General features: G+C 48.5%; 2 protein-coding genes across 6 annotated transcripts in view; one reads left to right on the plus strand and one right to left on the minus strand.

The window, feature by feature from the left end:
• FKBP6 (FKBP prolyl isomerase family member 6 (inactive)) overlaps positions 1-8,105 on the minus strand; it is a 33,236-nt gene extending 25,131 nt beyond the window's left edge. Inside the window, exons 1-5 of one of the 4 annotated variants that reach the window (XM_045819585.1) lie at positions 7,973-8,105; positions 6,691-6,808; positions 6,193-6,282; positions 5,223-5,425; positions 3,639-3,758 (exon numbers count right to left, since the gene is read on the minus strand). In XM_045819585.1, the coding sequence (XP_045675541.1) occupies positions 3,639-3,758; positions 5,223-5,425; positions 6,193-6,282; positions 6,691-6,781 (504 nt within the window). In that variant the 5' untranslated portion in view covers positions 6,782-6,808; positions 7,973-8,105. Of the gene's footprint in view, positions 1-3,638; positions 3,759-5,222; positions 5,426-6,192; positions 6,283-6,690; positions 6,809-7,035; positions 7,115-7,256; positions 7,386-7,972 lie in introns of those variants that run through there. The other 3 variants (XM_045819586.1, XM_045819584.1, XM_045819587.1) reach the window with 3 other exon arrangements.
• A 2,781-nt stretch (positions 8,106-10,886) lies between these two features.
• TRIM50 (tripartite motif containing 50) lies at positions 10,887-19,659 on the plus strand. Of its 2 annotated transcripts, none has more exons than XM_045819541.1 (7): positions 10,887-11,018; positions 11,741-12,154; positions 15,089-15,184; positions 16,073-16,303; positions 16,410-16,432; positions 17,637-17,761; positions 18,666-19,659. In XM_045819541.1, the coding sequence occupies exons 1-7, from the start codon at positions 10,890-10,892 to the stop codon at positions 19,253-19,255; spliced, it is 1,608 nt and encodes a 535-aa protein (XP_045675497.1). In that variant the 5' UTR covers positions 10,887-10,889; the 3' UTR covers positions 19,256-19,659. The 2 variants fall into 2 exon arrangements, with proteins under 2 accessions (XP_045675497.1, XP_045675498.1); XM_045819542.1 differs by having other exon boundaries at positions 16,413-16,432.
• The last annotated feature ends 7,220 nt before the right edge of the window (positions 19,660-26,879 follow it).

Consider the following 26,879-nt stretch of genomic DNA (forward strand, 5'->3'; position numbering starts at 1 on the left):
GGAGAGGAGGCCTCCTGTCTCCCAGGAGCTGTTCCCCCTTCTTCCATGGTAGTAGGATTTTTTGCTGGGAACGTGTACAACCCAAATATAGATGTGTGCTAGCCTTCCTGATATCTGGTTATGGCCCGGAGAACAGACCCTGGGAAGCATAATTCAGTACAAGTGTCACAGGTACATGCCCTTAGCCCTCTTTTCCCTCCTGCTGCCTAGAACTTAGAGGCCACCATCCTGGACCACAAGGCCCAGAGCCCCACCCTAGAAACAGGCAGAGAGCGAGATGGAACAGGCCTGGGAACCTGAGAGCACTGCGGAGCAGTGAGAACTCTGAGCAGGAACTCTGAGAAGCCCTCCTTTCACATGAGTGAGACATATCTATCTTTTAGTCACTTATTATGAGTCTCAGTGACTTGCAGGCAAACCTAATGCAAATGAACACAGTCTCTAATGGACAGAAAACCCAACAAACAGAAAAAGGATTGAGGTTTTTAAGAAAAACTCAGATGCAAATGGAAAATGAAAAAAGAAAACTTGAAAATTACAATCAATACTCTGAAAAGATGAACAGATAAGATACATGCATGAAATAAGAACAGATGCTGGAAAAAGGAAGCAAAGAGCTCTCGAAAGTTAAAAAAAATGAAGGACTTACTAGAAAAAATGGCAAATAAAGTCCAGAAAAAGCTCCCAGACAGTGGAATAAAAAGGAGAAAGACAGAAATTGGGAGGAAGAAAATAAAAAAGGAAATCTAGAAGCTCAGTGCAGGAGGTCTGATGGTGAATTAACAAGGAGTTCCAGTAAAAAAGAGAAGACAGAAACGAGAGTCAATTATCAAAGAGATCAAAAGTTTCCCAGGGCTGAGGACAAATTTCCTGAGTAAAGTGATACACCAAAAGCTCAATATAACAAATTTAAAAACACAAACATGCACACCTAGGCACTTTACTGTAAAATTTAAAAATAACACAGGAAAAAAGATCCTTAAATTTCTACAAGAAGAACAAATTAGTTGTGTATAAAGGAACAGGAACCAAACTGGTATCAGACAAGTTGAAAAGCTGAACAATATTCTTCAAAATCTGAGGAATGGTGACTTGAATTCTGCCTCCTAGAATTCTGTACTCAGTCATGTTACCTGTTATTTGTGAAGTATAAAGTATACGAGTTCCATCCGGAAAAGGTCCAGCCATTTTAACATAATGAGGACAGTATGTGCGAGTTCAATGTAACCCAGTAGCCAAGGAGAGTGGACTGGAATGCACATGCGTGAACAATGACGACTTCACTGTGCTAGTCAGTGGGGGCAGTAGATGCCATTGAGTGAGCAAGCGTACTGTGTGGCCGTCACATTCAAAATGACTGAGCAAGTAGAGCGACGAATCTACATCAAATTTTGCACTAAGCTTGAACATCCCTCTGTGGAAACTATTTGGATGATTCAGAAGGCCATAGCTATGAGCAAATGGTGACTGACAGCTTCATCACAACAATGTGCCCACTCATGCATCACATTTCATGGGGAGGTTTTTTGGAGAAACATCAAAATACCCAGTGACTCAGCCCCCCAACAGCCCAGAATTGGCACTCTGCGATTTCTGGCTTTTCCCAAAACTAAAATCACCTTTGAAAGGGAAGAGATTTCAGATCGTTGATGAGATTCAGGAAAATACTGGACAGCTGATGGTGACTGGGAGAACTGTGTGAGGCCCCAAGGTGCCTACTTTGAAGGGGACTGAGGCGTCATTGTCCCTTGTACAAGTTTCTTGTATCTTGTATCTTCAATAAACGTGTCTATTTTTCACATTACATGGCTGGATACCTTCTGGACAAACCTCATAAGAATATTTTTAGACATGCAAAGATGTATGTGCTCCATCAAAACAAGGGAGTAAGCTGAGAAGAACAACAGGCAATCCACCAATCTCATGATGCAGTCCTGGGACAGGAGCTGCACAGCAGGCCCGGGGAGCTGCAGTCTGACTTAGAGTCCAGTGGGGACGTCCTGAGAAAAGACGGCACTGCTGGGCATGGAAAGTAGCGTTGGAAGAGGCTTTCTACTGCTGTGAGGGTGTTTAGGAAAAAACAGTGATAGGTATACAGAAAACTAGGCAAAAAAGAGGCGATTCAAGGGGCAGAAGGGGGCTGTTGCACAAGTAAGCATGGTGAAGACCTTGGCTCAGCAGGTATATAGTATCACACAACCTCAATTATGAAAGACCAAATATTGATTTTTAAAATTATGACAATACTGGGAAAACAGAAGTGAGAACTAAAGCCTCACCTGCTGTAATGAGAAATCAAAAATGTCAAAAAGAGCAACTAAATCATGTCATTTATCAATTCAGAGTACCAGAAAAACAGCAGATGTAATTAAAAGGTATCTGCAAAGGGAATCAGACCTAGGAAATAAGTGATGGAAAAAATGATCTGTTTTTATGAGAAAAAATGTTTCTCAAGTGAGCAAGCTCTCAAAAAAACTTTACAAATAGTATCCATGATACAACCTAATCATGAGCTGAAATCCGTACTATCCAGGCTTAAGAGCCTGATTTTATGAGCATGCTCTCTTTTCTCTGCAGCATATTCATATAAGCCAAATGTGGCAGACACTGTTAGCTGCTTACCCAGTGTCTACTCCCCTCCTTGTCTCCTAATTACTTCCATTCCATTCAAAGCAGCAGTGTACTAATTTAAAAAGTACCTTTCCCAGCTTCCTATACAGTTTAGGGTGCACATTTAACATGGCCCGTGAAATACAAAGGTAATGAACACACCAAACTCTCCTCCCCTCTCTTTGTCCACATAATCATGTGATGCTACAAGATGACTGACCATCCACCATGAGGGGTAGAAACAAGGACATATTTAAGTGTAGCTGAGCAGAAAGAAGGAACCTGGAAAGCTGGTAGCTTCATGGAACTGCTACGCAGCCTTGGACTGCCTCCCTTTTTATGTGTGGACAAATTAAATATATTGTTTACTTAAAGACCAGTTTTTCAAGATTCTGTTGCTTGCAGCTGAGTGCAAATATGGAATGATTTAGGCTCCGTATGCAAATGAAATGTAAAATCAGACTATCCCTAGACTCTAAACTCTGTTCCATTTATGTCTAGAACTTAAGGCCCAGAGGCTGGCACACTCGGTGCTCAGAGTATTTACCCAGTTGCAGAGCACAGCGAATCCCAGTGCGCATAACCCACAGGAGATGCCAGAGCACAATACAAAGCTTGGTGAGCAGGGAGTCACCTCAGAGAATCAGATGAATCTCCACTGTCAGACAGGAAATGAAGGCAGCAAAGTTTATGGAGGGGTGGAAAAATCAGTTAGTAGAGGAGCTAACACTAAGATGAGAATTTTTAAAAATTTTTACTGAAATACACACACACATAAGTACAAAAGTAAGTGTACAGCTCAATGTATTTTCACAACCTGAACATACCCATGTACCAGACATCAAGTACCAGACACAGGACACCAGGTCCCCCGCAAACACTTTGTCCCCTCTCCCAGCTGTCTAGCATGCAGAGGTTTAATGCGAGTTTTCTTAACGGCTGTATAGAAAGAGTAGGGAAAGAGGCCAGGTCTGTGTCTTTCAAACGGTATATTTCAGGGTCTAAACATACTTCTTAAGCATTCTTACCCGTTTATATCTCACTTTGGCATAGTAGAAACGATTTTGGCGGAAAAGGTAGTTGCCAAACTCTCGTTCAGTAGCTGCCACTTTTAGGACCTTCTGAAGTGGAAATCGATCTTGTTGCTCCTGAGGACCAAAGACAAGAACACCCAGCAAGAAAACTGAAAGCCACAATACCACAATGCAAGTGTAGTTATACTGGTTCCGTCTTTCTTCTTCAGAGTGTGCACTTTTGTTTACTGATGTATGTGCCAAGCACTGGTCTATGTGCCTCTGCAGAGGTCATCTCTGTGAATCCCAGTGGAAGCCATGGCAGTTTGATGTTATCACTGCACGCACCCACTTTATAGCCAAGCGCCAAAGGGAGATCCACAGTCCTCCTAGAGATGTTCGCTAAAGCAGAAGTTTCCATGGAATTAGAAACTGATGGAACTTGTTAAGCACAAAAATCAGTACAATTTATTCAACAGAATTTAACAGGTCTTGGTCTGACCAGGGCCTTACTGATCTTTATAGCCACAATGCGCTATCTTCAGTATATATCAAAATCACCCATAGAACCTGGCTGGTGTGGCTCAGTTGGTTGGGCATCATCCTGCAAACCAAAAGGTTGCAGATTCAATTCCCACTCAAGGCATATGACTGGGTTACAGGTTTGGTCCCCAGTTGGGGCATGTGTGAGAGGCAACCAACTGATGTGTTTCTCCCTCTCTCTCCCTCCCTTTCCTTCTCTCTAGAATCAATTTTTTTTAAAAGAAAAAAATCACCCATAGAGCCTCTTTTTAAACACATATGTCCTGTCCTCCCTGACCCCGCTCCAACCCCAGAGATTCTAAATCAGTATACCAGAGTTTGGACCCAGGATCTGCAAGAACCTGTTTTGCATAAAGATGAAAAAAGAAAAGGTCCCTCACTTGGGGTGCTGATAGTTTAGCTGGGTAAACATCATATACATATATAACCCCGGGGTGGACATCTAAAGTCATATATATAGTCAGTGTGAGATAGAATGACCAAGAGTACATTCTGATGAGATTAGAAGCCCTATATCTATGGGAGGGGTTAAGTAGAGGCAACAAAGAAATGGCAACACTTGAATTACAAGAACAGAGAGCATATATCCCACTTTGCCTGGGACTATCCCAGTTTCCACCTGATGTCCTGGTATCCTATCCAGTCAATAGTCCCTTTCACTCTGAAGTGTCTTGGGTTGGACAACAAATTATACGATCACCCTAGTTATGAGCCACCATAATGCTTGACTTGCTGGAAATCAAACTTAATGTTGAGAAGCCAATGTTCACTGTCTTGCAGAGAGAAGTAAGCAAAGGATGACTAAAAGATCAGCTCAAACTACTGGTGTCCATAACAAATCCACAGCCTGAGCTTGGCCTACCACAGTTACCCACACACTAGAAGAGCCAACATGAAGAGGGCAGTACTAGGAAGTGGGAGACCACCACAACCACCACATGGGAGCCTCAGGGGCGGAACCTGGGCCAGAGGACCACCGGCAGAGATAATAATTACCCAAAACACAAACTGGACACTCTTTCTGTGCAGTGTTGACATTTGTGCTCCAGAACTTACCACTGACAAGGCACAAAATTTGTCTGATTCAGCAGAATCCAGGAAGTCAAGCAGCTCAATCTCAAACAAGACGGTGCTGTTTGGGGGGATCAAGGGCGGGCAGCCCAGTGCTCCATAGGCATAGGTTGGTTTGAACAGAAACCTAGCCAGCTCTCCCCTCCGCATACTCAGAATGCCCAGCTCCATGCCCCAAAGTGTAATATCTGGAAGAAGGGGCAAAAACCTTGGTTGAAGCTTGCCCAATATCCTGTTCCAATGCTAGCAAGTTCTTCTATTTATGTCCAAATATCTCCATGTCATATTCCAAGCCTTCTGCATTGTGGTTCCAACTCACTTTTCAGCAGTGTCTCCCATTATCACCGCCATTCCAACTCTAATTTCTCTAGGTTCTGCAGCATTCTAGCCTCTGCATTTTTGTTCACTCGGTTCTTTCTTCCTGCAGCATTGTCCTCCCCCTCCCAAGCCCAGCTTCTGCCCTGATTCAAATCTTACTCAAACTTCAGTGCTCATTTCAAATGCAACCTCTTCCATGCAGCCTTCCCTGATCTGCCCAGCTGGAATTATAGTGCCATCATTAAGTACTCCTACAACACTGCTTATACGTCCCAGGAACTTGTCCGATTCCGCCAGGTTAGTTGTCTGAACGTGAATCAATCCACACTGGCAGAGATGATCTAATCATCTGGGTACATCCTCTCTCTTCATCATGTGTTGTGCATAGTAAGCATTCAATACATGTTCACTCAATAAACCAACAAAACACAATGCCCAATGGTTAAGTCAGGATGCAAAGACAGCCTTGCCAGTAGGACATCTCCCAAATACCTAGTTCTCAAGGAGGGAATGGGCTGGTTTAGCAAAAGCTGACTCAAAGAACCAATGTCCTGGACAGCTTTCCAGCCCTAGGGCATTGCCCCTCACTAATCTCCCCGAACCACCCCTCCTTTTCCAGCTCCTAATGTGAACTTACCTTCTCCAAGCTTCATGAGCCGAGGAGTTTTTCTAAAGCAGTTAGAATCAAAAGGCTTGTCCATGTGCTCCAGGTATCCAGAATATTTCACTAGGACAGAGGAGACACAGAAAAACGGACCAATATCCTCACCTCTATAAGGTCACATTTCTTTAACTATCACACAAAAACAACAGAATTAGATGCCCTTCAACTGCCCCACACCTTGAGTGATAGGAGCAAATCTTTGCTTAACGTTTGGATGCCTGCCCTTCGGCTCTGCACATCAGGAAATTGCCCGGGGAGCCTTGGCACGCCCCTTGTTTAATGTGGAGGACATGGGGGCCCCTTGCTGGCCCTTGAAAATTTGAATTCTAACAAAGTATGTTCTACCCCCTAAAAATGTTATTTTTTTTAAACGTAGCTTCCCCTGCCCCCAAATAAAGTGCCACGAATCCACCATTGCTCTAGTATTGCCAGCTTCTTGAGGCCAGATGGCGCCGGGACCGCAGGCCATACCTAGCACGGAAGCGTCCGGGGTCACCAGCTCGCCAGCACCCTCTCGGATGATGTCCTTCAGCACACCCCGGTCCCCGGAAATGTCCAGCATCCACCGACTCAACCTCTGGTAAGGAGACTTGTGGGGAACAAAACGGGCTTCAGAGCCGTCCGACTGCACCTGGACCGCAGCGCCCAGGCCCCTGATCCGCCCGGGCCCTCAGCGGGCCTGGGGCCCGGACCCCTCGCCTGACTCCCGGAGTCCCGGCGTTCCCCACCATGGCCACACGAACGAGCCCGGCCACACGCCCCGTGCCGGTGACGCCAGGAACTTCCGAAGGCTGCAGCCCAGCTGCTCCTTTATACCTGGCCTTCTGCCCCGGACCCGGGCATTCCGTTCAGGGGCCGCGAGGGGGAGCTCATGGTTTCACCCCAACTGCAGCCAACCGTCCTCGGGCCAGGGAGGGCGCGGCAGGGCACGTGATGGGCGTGCGCAGAGCACGTTGGGGCACGTGGAGGGGTGCGTGCAGGACGTTGTGCAGCACGTGGTGCAGGAGTGTGTGGTGGGGGCGTGTGTGGCGGGGCACCTGATGGGGAGGGGCGATTCTCGGCGGGTCTCGTGGCTGGAGCGCCCTGGTGAGCACGAGGCCCCGGAAACAGCCTCCAGCTGGAAGGGTTGGACCTCCTGCAGTGGGTTATCTCCAGCCTCCTTCTTTACTTCAGTGCACGCACTTACTCCTGCTCCGTGCCTGGAAGACTGCCCTTGTTGCCAAGTTCATCAGACACCTTCTGTCCTCAGATTCCTGGACTCTTGTCAGTGTTTGAAGCTGACTTCTCTGACCATTAAACACTGTTTTCTCTTGGCTTCTATATGTTTTCTTACCAGTGTCATAACAGGTTGCCACAAACCTAGCTGTTTAAAGTGACACGCATTTATTCTCTCACAGTTCTGTAGAAGTCTGACATCAGTCTCAGCTCTAATCAAGGCATTAGCCCGACTAGAGGCCTTTGGGGGGAAGAATCCGCTTCAAAGCTCTTTCAAGTCGTTGGCAACTCCAGATTCTTGAAGCTCTAATGCCGAGGTCCCGTGTCCTTCATGGCTGTCAGCAGGGAGCCACAGTTAGTTCTTAGAGGCTTCTCTCCCATTCTTGCATATGCGCCCCGCATCCCAGAGGCAGCAATAGTGCTGAATCCTCCTCATGCTTGGAATCCTCCTGCTTCCTTTTCTGTAGCGTCAATCTCTGACTCCAGCCAGAGAAAGTTCACTGCTGTTAAGGGGGTCATATGATTAAATTGGACTCACCTGGATAATTCAGGACCGTGACTGTGATTACATCTTCAAAGTCCCTTCTGCCATGGAAGTGACATATTCACAGAGCCCAGGAATTAGGGCTGCCTCCTGCAGCTTCCTAGTCGCCACACTCCCCTGCTGTTCCTCTGGCCTCACTGGCTGTCCCTTCTCGGTCGTCCTCCGTCTCTGGATCTGTAAACATCAGCAACCTAGAGCTGTCCTTGGACCCCTGTGCTTGTCTACTTTAAGTCCCTGAGAGGTCCCAACCATTCCCACAGAATTAACTGTGATATAAACAGGTGCCAGAGCCCCAGGGGGCTGTGTCCAACTGCCTTTTTCAGTGGGTCTCAAAGAGTACTCAGTCTCCGGACCAGCAGCATCAGTACTTGTTACAAAAGGCAAATTCTTGAGCCCATCCAGGTTCTCCTGAATCAGAAACTCTGGGACTGGGGCCTAGAGATTTGTGTTGTAACAAGGCCTCTGGGTGATTCCGTTGTTTGCCGAAGTCTGCAGACCAGTTGGGCTACGTAGTTCCTCCACCTGGATGCCCTGCGGCCTCTGACTCTGGATCCCCTTTTACTTTGTTTATGTCCTTCTTCTCTGTGACAGCCATTTGGCTTCACCACCCATCCACGCAAGTGCTCACACTACTGTGATCCATTTTCTCCACAGCAGCTAGAATGATATTTTAAAATATGAATGAGGTGACATTTCCTTGCCTTAAAACCCTCTAAGAGCTTCCACTGCCCTTGAAATCCAAACCTTTGCCCTAGTTTATACAGCCCTCCTTGCCAACCTCTCTGGCCTCATCTTCTGATGTTTCCCCTCCTTTACTACACTCCAATCACCCAGGTCTCCTCTCTAGTGCTTTCCAGGACCTTTGCACTTGCTGACCAATTGTGTAGTCTACTACCCTGAATCCTTTCGGCTGGTTGTTTCCTGTGTATCCTTCACATCTCAGCTCACCCATCCCTCCTTGGAGACATTGCCCCGCTCCTTACTAAAGTGCACCTCATACGACCTGTCATCCCATTCCCCTTTCTCTCCACACTGTGTACCTCCTGTATGCCGTTTTACACCATTATGTTACATTACATTAATGTGTTTATTCATGACCTTACACCCCTCTGACCCCCATACTCCAAAGCACAGAGACGTTGTCTGTCTTGTTCTTTGATGTATTCGCAATGCCCAGCTCAATGTTTGACACATAGCAAGTCCTCAATGAATATTTCTTGAATTAACAAATAAAATTAGCTTTCTATCTGTCTGTACGAGACCTTGGTGTTGCTTGTCACTGGGGTGGAGACCTCGCCTGCTGGCAGACCTGGGTGCTTAGGCCTGCTGTTCTAGAGCCCCTCCCTCCCTCCCTGCCTCCCTCCCTCCCTGCCTCCCTCCCTCCCTGCCTCCCTCCCTCCCTGCCTCCCTCCCTCCCTGCCTCCCTCCCTCCCTGCCTCCCTCCCTCCCTTCCTTCCTTCCCAGATGAGTTGGTTTAATTACAGGAGGTACAGGATCGGGATACAACAAAGACCTCCAGGTGATTCTCTTGTTTGGCAGGGTTCCGTGCTCAGTTTACTCTGATCTAGCTCAGATCCAAATGGCTGGGTGAGAAGAACTAAAGAGATGAGCCACTGCATGATGATGATGATGATGATGATTTACAGAAGTTAATTCTTAAACGTACCAACAGGCTCCAAGACAACTATTCATCCTAGCTATAGATGGCAACAGATGGTGTGACAGGAAATCCAGATCTTAAAACGGGAATGGAATTAAGGGTCACCACTGCCCCAGGCACAAGGAACCACTCACTTTTTGCCAGATTTGTTGATTCCACCTGTGGGCGGGCAGGTGGTCCTTCCCCATGGCCTTAATTTTTAGTTCTTTGAGTTCCTTCTGCTCCTCTTTTTGCTTTTGCTTGATGCCTTATCTTCCTTGTACATCTCCTTGGCCTGCTTCTTGGGCCTTTGCCACCTTTGAGGCGGGACGTGCGCCTGCTGCCCCTTTCCCACACTCTGCCACCGGAAGCTCTAGAACTTGTTTAACACCCCCAGAGAGCCTCTCCATTCTGTCCTTTCCAATCAATAATTTCCCACCACACCCTTGAGATATGTGTAGTACCTTATGACCTGTATATCATTATGCAGCATGTATAATATATTATTAACTGTATAATACAGTGTCACTGAATTTCTAACCCTTCAAAAGACTTCATATAAAAAGTTATTAATACAATAATATTGAAGAAGTTAGGCACAAAAATGGTACATATTAAGTGATTTTGTTCATTTGAAGTTCAAAACCAGACTCTGTTAATCTGCAGTGCTATGGGCCGTGAGAGTGGCTGTTCTTGTGAGAGGTTCTGCTTGGGGACAGCATGAGGGGGGCTTCTAGGGACTGGAATGTTTTGTGTCTTGATCTGGAGAGGGAGTATATATAAAGTGTACATTAAGTGTGTGGTTAAGATTTCTATGCTTTTTAGAAGATATACCCCAATTTAAAAATCTAAATAAGTAAATAAAAGTATCTTTAGTTCTTTTATTCTTAGACTCTTCTCTCTTTTAATATTGTTAATTCTGTTACAGTTGTCCCAATTTTTCCCCCTTTGCCCTCCTCCACCCAGCCCACCCCCACTCCCACAGTCAATCCCCACATTCTTGTCCATGTCCATGGGTCATTCATACATGTTCTTACAAATATCTTTTAAAAAGAGAGAGATTCAGGAAGATGGTGTCACAGCACAAGTCCGTTCCATTTGGGATCGGTAAGGTGTGAACGGGTACCTAGCCTTTCTGTCCCCACCCCTTCCCCTTGTCCGGCCAAAGCAAGCACCTGATTGTTACAGTTATCAGAGCTGGCCCAGCAGAGGCTGCCTCCCCAGTCCCGTGACATGGCCTAGTTTCCACCTGATCTAGGTGACCTTGAGGATATGGAGGTGTTGCTGGGAAATGGGAGGAGGAAAGGGGCAGAGACTAGGTGGTGGAGCAGGCGTCAGCTGCAATCCTCAGGTCTCCTCTCCTGCTATTCCATCCTGGGGGGAAGAGGCCAAGCCAGTCAGGTCAGTGATGCTGTTCTGAGGCCCTGGTGGGAGGCTAGTGGCTCCTGAGAAGCCAGGTAGTTCCGTTCCGTGTGGGGGTTTGCTGCCGACTTCCACCTTGGTGCTTCCAGCTCGGTGCTTCTCTCTCAGAGGCCATCAGTTTTCCAAGGCGAATGGGTGGGAGATTAAGATACAGCTCTCCTAAGTCCCAGACTCTCCAGAACAATTTTGTTCTAAGACAACTCTCTGCTTTAGAATGAGCTGGGAGTGTCTTTTGTAAATGTAGATTTCCGGTCTCACTGGAGATGTGTGGAGGGATGACTCAGGAACCTTTATTGCAACTCTGATTCCAACAGTTGCTCACCAGTTTGAACACTTATCTACAAGATGGGCAGGACCTCTGCTTGTTTCTGAGGTCCAGTTCTAGGTGAGGACACCTGCTGAGGTTGGAGCTGGCATTATTTGTGTCACAACAAATGACACTGCAGAGGGTCCCTTTCATATTTACCTTCAAATCCAAGTTTTAATAAAAAACATGTAGAATCGTGTATCTCAAAGTGACCCCCCATCCCTCATTTAAGCACTTTGTTTTAAAGATGGGGAACAGGCCTAAGATCTTAGGGGGTCAGGACTGGAACCCCGGACCGGAGTCTGTAAGGCCCTCTAGTTTCGAGGCCCTTTCCAGGGGGTTGTGGACAGAGGGAGTGGAGGACGCAGGCTCAGGAAGGCGCCCTGTGTTACAGCCTGCACTGTGGATGGCGGCCTGGTGGGTGAGCATGACGGAGCTGGAGGACCGCCTTCAGTGCCCCATCTGCCTTGAGGTCTTCAAGGAGCCCCTAATGCTGCAGTGCGGCCACTCCTACTGCAAAGATTGTCTGGTGTCCCTGTCTTGCCACCTGGACTCTGAGCTGCGTTGCCCAGTGTGCCGGCAGGAAGTGGATGGCAGCAGCTCCCCGCCCAACGTCTCCCTGGCTCGGGTTATTGAAGCTCTGCGGCTTCCCCGGGACCCGGAGCCTAACGTTTGCGCGCACCACCGGAACCCGCTCAGCCTCTTCTGCGAAAAGGACCAAGAGCTCATCTGTGGCCTCTGTGGCCTGCTGGGCTCCCACCAGCACCACCGGATCACGCCAGTCTCCACCGTCTACAGCCGCATGAAGGTGGGCAGGGAGGCTGCTGGGGGACGTGGACCCAGACCACGTGAGGGGCCCCTGGAGCCCACGGAGCCCAGCTCCTACGCTCTCTGACGCCACTACTCCGCAAATAAGGGTCAACTCGCATTCTCTCCAGCTCTGTCCTGGAGCAGAATGCTCATTCATTCATCTCTGAAGTTCTGAGCAGGTGCTGAGGATAGGCAAGGTGGAGAGTGCCCTGCCTCACGTACTAGCCCTTCCCGTGCTGTATTCTCTTTGAACGCTCCTGGGACTGCACTCTCAGACACAGGAGGGCAGGGACTTCGTTTTGTTCCCAGGGGTATTTTTGTACCTGGAGCCGTGCCTGGCGTACTAAATGTTCAAAATGTATTTGTGGAATCAATGGATTCCTGCGCTCCTGAAACTTTGTCTCAGGTCTAGCAGGTCATCGTTTAGGATAACTAATTGTAACCATGATACCGTCTTTGGTTAATGCTGACCTAAGGTTTAAGAAGGGTGGGGTTTTTATTGTATTTTACATGTGAGGAAACTGAGGCTCAGAGAAGGTAAGTGTCTTACCCAAGGCCACACAGCTTGTCAGTGGCAGAGCTGGGACTCCAACCAAGGCTGGTTTTCTTTCACCGCCAACAGATCAAGAAAGGGCAGGAAGGGCTCTTGGAAGTGAATTATTATGGGGTATGTGGCCTTGTATTTGAGGGAAAGGGGGCATAAAAGTGAAGAATGACAGAATACAAGTGAGGCAGCCAGGGAAAGAAAGAACATGGAGATCTGCAGGCAGAGGGGCCCCCTGTAAGTGGTTCCAGAAGTTTCCTGGCTGAGTGGTCTGGGCAGCATTTCTGGGCTCCTTCAACCCTGGGAGACAACCCTGGGAGACATGTAGGAAACATGTACGGGGCCAGCCAGGTCATCCACCAGCCCCTCCTCTCCACAGACATTGACCGGGCATCTGACCTGTGCTAGGTGCTGTGCTAGTGTCACAGTGTGGCTGTGGGCAAGAGGTTCACCCCGCCATGGCGGAGCTCACGGTCTGGTGGTCTGACAGAGTCCCATGTGCTGGGTGCTGCTGTCAAAGTCAGATAGTCTCTAGGTGAGACTGCCTGGAGCATGGCTTCTGCCTGGTCTCAGGTGGTCAGAGAAGGCTTCCTGGAGGAAGTGGACTGCTAAGCCAAGAATTGAACCACAAGGAGAACTTGTTGGGAAAAGAAGGGGAGGAAAGGCATTCTAAGTATAAAGAGCACGCGCAAAAGACCAGGAGGCACACAGTATGGCACATTTGAGGATTTATGAGTCATTCCATTAAGCTCAAGGGAGAGTGAGGTGTGAGCTGGATAGGACAGGTGAGGTGAGTGGGGCCGGGTCATGGAAAGACCTGTGTGACGTGTGGTGGGATTTATAGTTTCTTCAAATGGCGGTGCAGTGGTGAGCACTGGAAGTTTTTAAGCAGAGTTGTGATCTCGCCCTATCCCTCTGCTGAAGGGGTAGATTGGAGAACGAAGCTGGGGATAACAGATTGGGAGTAAGAGTCTGCAGAGTGATAAGAGAAGACCCTGATGATGCCCAAAGGAGCACCAAGGTTTGAAGTTTGGGTAGAGAGAGAATCCCAAGAAAGGGACAAAAAGAGCCAAAAGAAGGAGCAGAACATTGGCCAAATATGGCCTCCCGGAAATCAGAGGAACAGAGCATTTTAACAAGAACATCCCTTGTGTGTAGGTGTCTGCTGAGGATTGAAGAGTCTGTTAGCTTTAGCAGTAAGAATTGGTCACCTTGGCAAGAGAGGTTTTAGGGGAATGTGGAAGGAGGAAGCCCAACTGCAGTACAATAAAATTGAGTCTGCATTTTATTAGCAGATGGCTGCCCTGGGGAGACAGAAACACTTGGGAGCTTGCTCATCATTTCTGGCAAGGAGCCAGGGCTCAGCTTGAGTCCTGGTTTTGGATGTGGGTTTTTTTGTGATCCCAAGACTTGTCCATGTGACATGACCAATTTAGGTTTCTTTACCAGATCCCTGTCATGCATTGCTGTTTTCTCCTATTGACTGAGATCTTGAGACACTTTATGTTCATAATTGTGTTTGCTCTCACTGTGGCTGTTGCTGAGAAAGAACTAGTCCCATCTCTCTCTGCCTCGTGAGGGCTACCATCGGAATGCCCTTTCCTAGGCTATTGTGTGATCTGAAGCCTCCTTATCCAGAGCAAGGACTCTGTGTCCATTCATTCCTTACACAGCTCCCTTTCTGAAAGGTTCTGCAGCTGACTTCTCCCTGGGAAGTTTCTAAGCTGGAGTCTGTACGCTTCATGGCAAAACCCCGCAGGGCCCCAGTCAGGTGGTGCAGGCAGATGGTGGTCTAGGAGGTCCTGCTCGGATCCCTGAGAACAGGTCAGATTGGGGGTCAGGGCAGCCCAGAAGTGAGTTTACTTCATCCTTGGGAACCCTTAAATCTAGGCTGGGCCCAAGCCTGCTGGGGGTGGATTCAGGTCTTTCTAGGGGGTGGGGACTCACCAGGTGCAACCTGGGCCACCACATGCACCAATGGCCTCACTTGGGGACAGCCCTTTTGTAACAATCAAAATGCCCACTAATTCTGGACCTCCTGGTACCTGGAGTTTACCTGGTGGGTTTTGCAGGGAGTTTTGGCTTCAGACTGGCAGTCACCTGTCTTGGGTGTTATGTGATGAAACAACATTTAGCACCTTTCTCCACATCTTGGGGAGGGATGAGGTGGAGTCCTCTTCTGCTTGGGCAGGTCCTACCATCAATGTGGAATATTCTTGAGTAGTCTTAGCTAGTTTGAGGTCAAGGGCACCTGGGTAGCTCTGGTGCCTATCCTGGGGCCACTGGGAGCGCTAGTAGCCATTGGGATGCTCCCTAGAGGGGTGAGGCCCTAGGCACTAAGACGGTACAGGGGACGGCCACCCATGGGGCCATGCACCTTGCCTCCAGGAGGAGCTCGCAGCCCTCATCTCGGACCTGAAGCAGGAACAGAAGAAGGTGGATGAGCATATCGCCAAGCTGGTGAACAACAGGACCCGGATTGTCGTGAGTGCCTTTCCCTCGGTCCCTGCACTGGGACCAGCCACCTTCCTTTCCTATAGAGCCCAGGGCTAATGTGTCCTGCATGGGAATCCATGCCTTCCATATAAAGCCAGCATTCAAAGCATTCCAGGGCAGGGTGGGGAAGGTGCAAATCTCCTCAGGGGAATTCAACCCAGTTGTCAGGACTGTCTCTAAGCTGGCTTGTGTCCCCTTGACCTTGGGACTGAGATAACCCAGAACCTAAGTCCCAGAAGTAAACAGCCCAAAGTGTGGGCGTGACTCGCCAGCCCCTGTCTCATGTGTCTGCTTGACCTTGACAGTCTGCATGGTGCCGGCTCAGTGCCTCGCAGCACAGGCATGGGAAGGCCTGAAGCTCCCCTCGGCACTCTGCTTTTCCTCAGTGAGGGGCACATGGGCGGGTGTGGAGCCGAGGCCCTGCAGGTGAAATGGCAGCAGTATCCCCTGAGCACCCCTCACCCTTGAGAGGGAGGTGGCATCACCCCGCTCAGTGGAGACAAGCACTGGGGGTCACAAGGGCATCCTGGCTGTATCACTTGCAAGTCTGCTCTCCTGGGGTCTTTTAGACTCTTTTCAGTTGTGGAGTCCAGTGATAAGGTGAAATCTTCCTTGCACTCTTAATAGTTAAGACAAGTGGAAGCAGAGCCACAGCTTTGAAATGGGAACTGGGGGCCCAGCCTCTGCCCTGCCACTGTTGCTCACTCCCATGGTGCTCCCTGGGACCTCCAGGCACAGTGTGAGCACCTGGGCAGGCCTCAGCCCTGGGACTCAGGTACCAGGACCAGCCCATCAGCTGCCAGGCCCTGGAGACATGGAGGTCAGTCATCACCGCTCCAGTGCAGCTCCGGCCTTGACAGGCTTGTTCTGTCCTAGAACGAGTCCGATGTATTCAGCTGGGTGATCCGCCGTGAGTTCCAGGAGCTGCACCACCTGGTGGAGGAGGAGAAGGCTCGCTGCCTGGAAGGGGTGGAAGGTCACACCCGCGGCCTCGTGGCTTCCCTGGACATGCAGCTGGAGCAGGCCCAGGGCACACGGGAGCGGCTGGTGCAAGCCAAGTGTGTGCTGGAGCAGTTTGGGGATGAGAATCACCACGAGTTCATCCGGGTGAGTGGGCAACCGAGTGTCCCCTATGCCAAGGCCCCTAGAGCCTCAAGAGCCTCTTTTTCATAGCCTCTGCTGTGCCCTAACCTACCTCTCTTTTGTCTTCCAGAAGTACCACTCCATGGCCTCCAGGTAATACCTCAGGGGGAGCTCTCAGTATGGGTCTGGTGGCTGCGGGCACGGCATCTCTCCTCTCCTAGTTCCTCCCTTCAGTTTCACCAGTGCCTCAGGAGCAGCTGCCCACATCTGGCTCTGTACTGGGGCCAGGAGAAACAGAGAGAAGTCATGTCCCTGCCTTTGGGGTCGTGCAGACTGGTGGGAGGAGTACAGTGAACTATGGCTACATCACTGTGGGTACCTGGAACAATAGAAGCTGCAGAAGTAACACAGAGAAGGAGGTGACTGTTGGGCAGCGGGAATTGGCAAAGACAGTGGATGGATAGGAGACCTGGGAAAGGAGAGGGCGTGAGTTTGCCAGGCAGGCAGAGTGATATGGAAGGGCAAAGTAGCATGTGGGCTTGGGAGTACTGTGAGTTCAGTGTGGGTCCGGGCTGTGAAATAGGAAACAAGTGGAAGAGGTGGGTAATGGCTGGAGTGAGAAGCCTTGACCCCCGAGCTTCTGCTGGTGCAAAAAGGGACGGGACCCACGTTCTAGTCCCAAGAAGTGAACAATCTGTGCAGTCCCTGAGCCTTCCTCAGACCCCGTTTATGAGTCTCCTTCCTTTCTCAAATTTTCTTTTTGCCTTTTAAAAAAATTTACCAATTTTTAGAGAGAAGAAGGGAGAGAGAGAAACACCTGTTGTTTCACTTATTTATGCCCTCATTGGATGATTCTTGTAATTGCCCTGACTGGGGATCCAACCTACAACCTTGGCGTATCAGGATGATGCTCTAACTAAGCTACCTGGCCAGGGCCTCAAATTTTCTTCAGTCTCAGGGACGATTTGCGTTGGTTTAAATAAATGGACAGAGAATCCGATCGCCCCAGTACCAGGGTCCTGAAACGTTAGCATGAATCACAGTCGCCTGGGGGGCTCATTCAAACACAGCCCTGGGCCCCAGTGGTCAGTTTCTGATTCAGCAGGTCTGGAGTGGGACCCCAGGAAATCTGCATTTCTTACAAGCTTCTAGGTGATGCTACTGGTGTAGGACCTGCACTTTGAGGACCACTAATAGAGACTATTACCCCTCCCAGGAAGGAGGCAGGTCCTCCGAGAGGGGGGGGGGAGGAGGAGATGATAGCTATCTCGAGTGCAGTCTCCTGAGCTGTGCTTGTCTGACTGGACTTGTGTATGGGTGAGGCAGCTCCACCGTCAATGCAAACTGTTGCTTCCAGAGCAGAACTCCAGCAGTCCCGACCTTTGGAGAGCATGTTCAGCCCCATCTCCTTCAAGCCAGGCCTCCACCAGGCAGATATCAAGCTGACTGTGTGGAAAAGGCTCTTCCGCAAGGTTCTGCCAGGTAAGGCCCCACCCCATCCTAGTTCCTGAGGGCTGCCAGTGTAAGGCACAGAGAGCTGGGAGGGAAGCTTGCAGAGGCTAGTGGTGAGAGCACAGGAACCGGGTTCCACCAAATGGCTTGAGTCAAGCTCAGCTCCGTCTCCTACTAACCAGGGCAAGTTGTATGATTTCTGAGCCTCTGTTACCTCATCTGCAGATGGGCTATTAATGCCCACCTTGCTAGGCTGCATATTTACAAATATATATGTGTATATGGTTTAGTGATTAATAAATGTAGCTGTTACTCTGCTGAGAAACACTCAAAGGCTTCTAATTAACTCCATTATTGGCACATAAGGGAGATCAATCAATAGGCTGATTTCATCCAACAAAGACAAAAACAGGATTTATATAAAAGGAGGCAGAGGAAAAAAAAACTATATTCTCTGCACCATGAATGTTGTTTGTACATTTTTGATGTAAACTGATTAGCTGGCGGCTAGCAGAGGTCAGCTGGGAGTTTGTCCTTGAATAGGCTGCTAGGGTAGCAAAGAAAAAACAGCCACAGTTGTCATGGATTCTCCAGAAAACCCTGGGAGTTTGGCTGTGGAGCACACGTGGCAGACTGTCGGCCAGGTCCTCCCGTCAGCACCTCTGCCTCAGGCAGGCCTGCACCGCATCCCCTACCGGAAGGCCTCAGCTCATAGCTGTTCATCTCTGCCACCCTTCAGGCATCATTCCTTTATTCAGCAAATATCCTTAAGGTGCCCACTCTGTGCCTGGTCCCTTCTAGGACCCGAGGATACAGAGATGAGCCCGTGCAGTTCCTCTTCTGAGGAGCTCAGGGCCTCCAATCAGCCTCCCTTGGGGCAGGGCCTACTGCCCTCTGTGTGGCTTGCAAACATGCCTTCCCCTATCTTCCCTAGCCCCAGAATCTCTCAAGCTGGACCCTGCCACAGCCCATCCTCTCCTGGAGCTCTCCAAGGGCAACACGGTGGTGCAGTGTGGGCTCCTGCCCCAGCGACGTGCCAGCCAGCCTGAGCGCTTCGACTATAGTACTTGTGTCCTGGCCAGCCGGGGCTTCTCCTGTGGCCGCCACTACTGGGAGGTGGTGGTGGGCAGCAAGAGCGACTGGCGCCTGGGGGTCATCAAAGGCACAGCCAGTCGCAAAGGCAAGCTGACCAAGTCTCCAGAGCACGGCATGTGGCTTATTGGCTTGAAGGAGGGCCGGGTGTATGAGGCCTTTGGCTGCCCAAGGGTGACCCTGCCTGTGGCCGGACACCCCCACCGCATTGGCATCTATTTGCATTATGAACAGGGAGAGCTCACCTTCTTCGATGCTGACCGCCTGGATGACCTGCGGCCACTCTACACGTTCCAGGCTGACTTCCAGGGCAAGCTCTACCCAATGCTGGACACATGCTGGCATGAGAGGGGCAGCAACTCACTGCCCATGGTGCTGCCCCCACCCAGTGGGCCCAGCCACCTCACCCCGCCACAGCCCATCAAGCTGTAGGCGGTGCTCACGGGGCTGCCTGCTCTCAGGATCTTTCCACCTGGGCGTGGGGACTTGAGGGCTTCTGCTGGGTCCAGCAAGCAGAGGGTATATTTTTACTGTTTGGGAAGGTCTTCATGCCTGCGTTTCCCTGCAAACATTTAGTGATAAGGAGAAAAGGACCACAGTCTCTTTCCCATTAGCCAAGGGCATGTTTATTAATCTATTGTCAGGTTATTAACCTGCTTCTTAACCAGCAGAAGTAGGCCTTGGTGTCCATGGGCTTCCCTTGGTCCCTCCTAATTGTGCTCATTGCTTACTCTTCCAACTGGGGGTGGAAACATTCCCATACATGATTTTTCCTTATCGTTTTGAACTTAAAATAACTTGAGGACAATAAATTTGCCACTGTCTTCCTCTTTAAATGAGTTGCAAATATTAATCGCTGTACAGAACCGAGTTATGCTCTGGTCTCCAACCTCTGGTGGGGCTTGAGCTGGCTCCCGCCCATGGCCCACTGGTCTGCGGTCAGAGCCACACAGACTGCTCCACCACTGCTCCGTCCTTACGGACCTCTCCCGGCTTCCCACTGTTAGACGAGATGGAATTGACACTACTTTAAAGCAGAAGCAAGTAAGGGGGCCAGACAGGGGAGCAGCCCATCCCTGGAAGCTGCCGTGCACAGAGCCCATGTCTGTTCACGGTGAGCCTGCCCTCAGCCACAGATGATGGTGTCCATCCAGACCAAGGCTGGGACGGCTGCATTCTCTCCTAAGAGTCTGCAAACTGGGAGAGACAGAATGGCAGGGGCCCCGTTACCTGAGACCTGGAGCTTTAGAGCGCTCCCCAGCCTTGTGCAACTGCGGTCTGTGAAGCCACCTGAGAGCCTTCCCTGGGGAAGAGCTGCACTACGGTGCCCTGGCATGTGTCCACATAGGCTGCACGGGCCACGGCTGGACTGACAGCCTGAGGGATCCTCCAGGAACAGGAGAAGATAGGAGGGTTGTGAGGTGCTACCTCAAGGTCATGTCCACGGGAGACTCAGGAGATATCACCTCCTAGGCTCTGATGAAGAATGCGTCTTTCTGTTCCACCTCCCTCCAAGTAGAGTTGCAGACTATAAAACAGCTCAGCTGAGTCTCGAATTGGGTCCTCACAACAGGATATTCCACAACTCATGTTGCGGTCATCAGCCCTTCGAGTTCCACGTCACCCCTGTGGTGTGTGCGACAAGGACCACCTCTGGCTAATCTTCCTTCTGCTGTCTATGTAAGTAATAAACTGGCTGAATACATGGTGCTTGTTGTGTCTTTACTGGCTGAATCTGTCAGGCCTTGGCCTTGGTTCCTAGTGCTTGACACCTCTGAGACCTGATTTTTGGTTACGCAGCAATTCCTTCCGTCCCAGGACTGGGCTGAAGAGTGTCACTCCTCTATCTCCACGCCTCACCCTTCATCCTGTGCTGTGTCCTGGGAGGCTGGCTCCCATGGAACGCAGAACTGGCTTCCTGTTGGGCTCAGCTGATGGGAGGAGCTGGTGGGAGATCCAAGGGCAGGAGAGGGAGTTTGAGGTATTTCTTTTCCTGGTTTCCTGCCTGTAGGGACTATGGGTTGGCAGCTCCCCTCTACTTAAGACTCCTGGCAGGTGACCCTCGCCTTCTGTTACTCTTCCCTTGTTCCCTGGGCCCGGCAGTGAGCAGTGCTGCTGTGATCCCTGAGTACTGACTGCACCGTCCTGTTTCCTTAACTCTGAGCAGTCCCTTCTTTAAAATGTCCTCAACTGCTCTTGTCTGTGCACCTTTCTGCCTCCCGCCAGATCCTGGCAGACACAATGGCACACTTCTGCACCTACTCAATGAACTGTTTGGCTAGCCAGAGTTAGTGTCTGCAGTCAAAAGATGTTTTTTTTTTTTAATTAAATTAAATCGAGCAGTTTCTCTATATAACCACAACACAAATATGTCAAAATTAGGAAATTCGAATTGAGAAAACACTGCTGTCCACCCTGCAGACATCACTCAGATGTCACCCTTTGTCCTACTCGTCCTCTGTGGTAAGAACATTTCAGGCCCAGGGTCCAGCCCCGGACCACCTGCTGCATTTCGGTCGTCCCGTCTCTCCAGCCTTCCTTCATCGGGGTCAGCCCCATCTTTCCTTGTCCTCTCGCCTTGGACGTTGTGAAGAGATGGGACCAGTTATTTCACAGACCGTCCCTCCGTGTGGGCTGTCTGGTGCTTCATTAGCTTCAGGCCGCGTGCGCACAGAGGGTGGGCCGCCCGGGGGCTCTGTTCTCGCTGACCCCGTCGGGCGGCGGGACACTGACTTTCCCGTGTTGGTGATGTGAACTCCCGTCAGCCGGTCCCGGCTCGCCCTCTGAGTTTCTCTTCTGTAAAGGTACTCTTTTCCCCTTTATTTTAAGTAACTAACCTGTGGGGAGATTATTTGAAGTTATGTGAATATCCTGTTCCTTACAGTAATTTATAGCTCTTGACTGAATCAAGTTACTATAATGATTCTCAGATAGTAATTTTTACAAGATTTATTTACTTATTATTTTTATTTTTAGACAGAGGGAAAGGGAGGTAGAAAGAGGGAGAGAAGCATCAACATGTGGTTGCCTTTTGCATGCCCCCCACTGGGGACCTGGCCTGTAACCCACGCATGTGCCCTGACTGGGAATTGAACTGGTGACCCTCTGGTTCACAGACCAGTGCTCAGTCCACTGAGCCAGACCAGCAGGGCTGAGATAGTGATTTTTAAACTCTAGCATTCCTTCTGCATTTACTACTTAACATTTTACTGTAGGGTCTTTCCTTCTCCCTTATTTATTTACTTCTGTCAATATGGACCCATGGATTCTGACTTCATTCAGTGATTTACAGCCCATCACTATCATGACTTACTTTGATGCTCAGGTCGTCCCAGACTTGGCCAGTGGGAGCTCCTTCCAGCTGCTTCTGTGCCTCCCATTCTTCGAGCACATTCTTCCTTCTGGCACCAGATGGTCCAGGCTCAGCCTCCCAGCCTCAGACCTGGACTCAGCCGTTAGGCTAAGGGCTCCTGATTCTTTTTAGTGGGGCGTGATATTAGAGCCCAAGATCTGGCAGCTAGGTGTATTCACTGCCACTGAGACTGGGGAGAATCGCCATTTCGCATCTTTCTTGCCTTTCGCCATTTTATATTTGTAGCTCATTTCTCTCACGCAAGAAGTCTGGCTCCCAACAAAATCAATATATTTAATCCTTTGCTCAGTTCTACAAAACACATCAACTTGTTTCAGAATCACTACACCTGCACCACTATTAACAATAAATCTTCTAATAAGTCAGATTGAAGGTTTCTTTGCAGTTCTTTTGGTCCTTTTATCTTCAGACTGAGAGGAGTAAAAGTACTGTAGCTAAATATTACTTGGGTTCTTTCTTTTTCACTTTTCTTCAATATGGTTGTTACCCATTTGATATATAGTTGTTTATCTATTTCTGTTTGTTTCCAACTTTGAAGTTTAAAAAATATCCCTGTCGATTTAACTTTTGGCATTTTAATTATGATGTGCCTTGGTGTGGGTCTCTGTGGGTTCACCTTGTTTGGGACTCTCTGGGCTTGCTGGACCTGGATGTCTGTTTCCTTCACCAAGCTGGGGAAGTTTTCTGCCGTTATTTCTTTAAATAGGTTTTCTATCTCTTTCTCTCCCTCTTCTCCTTCTGGGCCCCCTATGATTTCAATGTTGCTACTCTTGATGTTGTTCAGAGGTCCCTTAAATTATCCTCATTTTTAAAAATTTCTTTTTTCTTTTTGCTGTTCTAATTGGGTGTTTTCTGCTACCTTGTTTTCCAAATTGATGATTGGATCCTCTGCTTCATCTCGTCTGCTGTTGATTCCATCTAATATCATCTTCATTTCAGTTATTGTATTCTTCATTTACAACTGGTTGTTTTTTATGTTTCCTCTTTGTTGAAGTTCTCACTGAGATCATTGAGCATACTTATGACCAGTGTTTTGAACTCTTTATCTGATAGATTGCTTGTCTCTAATTCATTTAGTTCTTTTTCTGGGATTTTGTCCTGGTCTTCTGTTTAGAATATATTTTTTTCTGTCTGGTCATTTTGGCTGTCTGTCTGTGTTTGTTTCTATAAATTAGGTGAAAGAGCAACCTCTCCCAGTCTTGAAGGAGCGACCTTGTGTAGGAGCTCCCCTTTTGTCGACTGTTTCTGCCAGGTGTCTTTGGCAGGCCAACTGGAGTGTGCATGGGCCACAAGGAGTCCTGGGGCAGAGGCAGGGGGAGAGGAGAGCACAGAGCTGTAGCTGGATCAGGGTCAGGCCTTGGGTAGTCCCAGGGGCAAGCCACAATAGGACCAGGAGCTAAAGCTGGATTGAGCTGTAGGGATCCCCACAGGTAAGCTGCTAGGGCTATAGCTAAAGTGGGTCTGGTCTGCAGGAAGTCCAGGGGAGAAGCCACAGCTGGGCGGGAGCTGTAGCTAGGGTGGTGCAAGCTGAGGGGAGTCCTGGGGGCAAGTCACTCAGTTGGAAGCTAGAGCTGGCACAGATTTTAGGGAGACCTATTTCTGTGTTGTCTCCCTCTCTTGTTTGTTATACAGAAGCTGTTAAGTCAGCCCTCAATTCTGCTTTAGGGGTAATTGCTCTGCCTATAAGTTTAAATTCAATATGCACCTGGGAGGAGGTGAGTTCGGGGTCTTCCCATGCCACCATCTGCGACTGGGAGCCTGCAACCAAAAGATCTTAACTGATACCCATCCAATATGGGGAAAGTAGAGGAAAAAGAAGTTAATTCTTCATGTGGAATTAGCATTTAAGCAGAAAGAAGTGGAGTGCAAGCAGAGAAGAGCCTTTGGGGTTTAGGTGCACAGAGGGATACTGGGGCTGGACCTGGACCTGGACACTAGGGGCTGGACCAGGAAGATAAGATCCTGATGCTACTTTAGTGTATATTAGCTTTGTTCTGTAGTAGCAATGGTGCTGGGTTAGATGAATCTGCCCAGGGAGAAATATCAGAATCATGTAAATGAGGTAAGGGGATGGAATACCAGAACTTAAGGAGCAGCTTAGAGAAGGCTGCCAAGAAAACTTTGAAATGGTGAGAGAAACGGGAGGGTATGCCAGCAGGAGAGGCCATGGAAAACAAAGCTTTCCAACAAAGACAGTATGTGCAGTAATACCACAAAACTGCAGATTCGGCAGGAAAGGCCTGAGGAATATTGGGAAATCCTTTTTTTTTTTTTTAAAGAGAGGGAGAGAAACACCAATGTGCGGTTGCCTCTCACGTGGCCCCCACTGGGGGCCGTGGCCTGTAACCCAGGCATGTGCCCTGACTGGGAATCGAACCAGGGACTTTTTGGTTCACAGCCTGCACTCAATCCACTGAGTTACACCAGCCAGGGCTGGGAAATTCATGGTGGCCTTAGAGGGAGTCACCTCAGTGGAGTGGGGTAGCAGACGCATTGCAGGGAGTTAAGTAACAGCATGTGATAGAGAAGTAAAAGCAGTGACTGCTGAGTTTCCTTTTTAAAAGTCTCATGGTGAAGGGAAGAAGAGACTGGGCCATGAGTTTGAGAAAAGGCAGAATTAAGAAAAGGTATTTTTAGGTTAGAAGAGATGCTAAAACAGTGCTACCAATAGAAATATACGAGGCACACATATAAGTTTAAGTTTTCTAATTGTCACAATCAAAAAGTTAAAAGAAGCAGGTCACCTCATGCCCAGATCTTGGTTTCTAATACTATCCTCTAATAAAAGGAACCAGGGGTCCCTGGAGAAATGGTTGATTCTAGGACTAAATCAGGAAATACACAAAATGAGCTTTTTTTGTTTGTTTGTTTGTTTGTTTTAGATGAGCTTTGAGTATCTTGTAGTGCCAGAGGGCAAGAAGTTCTCAAAAACAAATATACAAAAAAATCTTACAATAATAGGAGCCTATCAAAGGGACATAGGAGCCAACTGAAAGCACTCCAAGTGGCCAAAACAGGAACAGTTTGAGCAACAAAATAAACTAGTACTGGATTAGGCCCCAAAGTATAAAATAAACATCCATGAATCCGTACTGATATAAAAAACGATTAATTAAATAAGTGAGGCAGAAGAGACAAACCTGTGCAGAACTCCAGGTAGTTTATGTACCTACAACATCCTTAAGGAGCATCCATAAGGAGCGGGAGCATAACTCCCCACTCCGTAAATGTGGGCTGTGCACGGTGACTTCTTTTCAGGGAGGACAATGTTATAAGCAGCTTCACAGTGGAGAAACCTGACAAACACTACCTCAGTCAGGTTATCAAGGTCAACATCAACACTAATGTCACGTTAACACTATGTGCCCTTGAAATGTGATAAGAATGGCACTTTTAGGTGTGATCTTTCTCCCCAAAACTCATAACTCTCATCTAATCATGAGAAAAACATCAGTCAAATTCCATTAGAGGAACAGTCTACAAAACACTGACCAGGACTCCTCAAACAATCAAGGTCATCAATAACAAAGTCTGAGAAACTATCACAGCTATGAGGAGCCTGGAGACATGACAACTGAATTTAATACAGAATCTTAGATCAGATTCTGGGATAGAAAAGGCATTGGGCTCTAGCTGGTGTGACTGAGTTGTTGGAGTGTTGTCCTGTAGCCAAAAGATTGTGGGTTCGATCCTTGGTCAGGGCACATACCTAGCTTGCAGGTTTGATCCCCTGTAGGGGCGTGTACAGGAGGCAACCCGTCAATGTTTCTCTCTCATATCGATGTTGCTTTCTTTCTCTCCCTCCCCCTTTCTCTCTCTCTAAAAACAAAAGTCCTCATCTGGGTAAATTATGGATTTGTATCTATATTAGTGTACCTGTTACCTGTTCACCTGAAGGAGGGGGGATTGTTTTAGTATGGGTCAACTCCCGGCACAACTGGCTGTCCAGCACCACATCAATTTGTGCCCCATTCACTCAGTCCTTCATTCACTTAACATATATTTGTTAGGTCCTTATTGTGAGAAACACTGGTCTAGGAGGTAAAGATAGTTGAGTGCTCAGACAGACAAGAGTTTGTCCCCACACACCTGACTGGGGAGACAGAATAAATCACTATCATATATGTGATGGGTGCTATGAAGAAAATAAAAAATACATGATGGGATTCAATGTGAGGGGGTGAGGAGGGGTTCCACTAAAAGAGCACATATGGCCCTGGCTGGGTGGCTCTGCTGGTTAGAGCACCATCCTGTGCACCAAAAGGGTGTGAGTTTGATTTCCATTCTGTGCATATACCTAGATTGTGGGTTTGATCCCTGGCTGGGGCACTTACAGAAGGCAACCCATCAATGTTTCCCTCTCTCTCTCTTTCAAAATACCAATAGACATATTTTTGGATGAGGATTAAAAAACGAATAAAAGATCACTTATGAACTAATCAAGAGCTACAGGAGTTGGTTAAATCTTTAAACAAGTCAGCAACTTCAAGGTAGATTCAAGACAATGTTCTTTCAAAAGGCTGACAATGTGCTGTTAGGATTAGACTACACAGACCGAAATACTGCATTCCACAGAAGCCCGTCTGGTTGAACACCTGAAATACACATGGGTTTATTCAATATGTACCAGTAATCACAAGGATGCTGCAGACACAGAGACAAATACTATACAACCCCTGCTGT

The sequence above is a fragment of the Phyllostomus hastatus genome, unplaced genomic scaffold (genome assembly GCF_019186645.2).
Source record: "Phyllostomus hastatus isolate PE091 unplaced genomic scaffold, TTU_PhHast_1.1 phas_scaffold_385, whole genome shotgun sequence".
Classification (NCBI taxonomy): Eukaryota; Metazoa; Chordata; class Mammalia; order Chiroptera; family Phyllostomidae; genus Phyllostomus; species Phyllostomus hastatus.

Coding starts and splice junctions, on each gene's coding strand:
- TRIM50 (XM_045819541.1), top strand. CDS start 10,890: ATGGAGGTGTTGCTGGGAAATGGGAGGAGGAAAGGGGCAGAGACTAGG. Junction 12,155..15,088: donor CCGTCTACAGCCGCATGAAG/GTGGGCAGGGAG, acceptor CCTTGCCTCCAG/GAGGAGCTCGCAGCCCTCAT. Junction 16,304..16,409: donor ATCACCACGAGTTCATCCGG/GTGAGTGGGCAA, acceptor TTTGTCTTCCAG/AAGTACCACTCCATGGCCTC.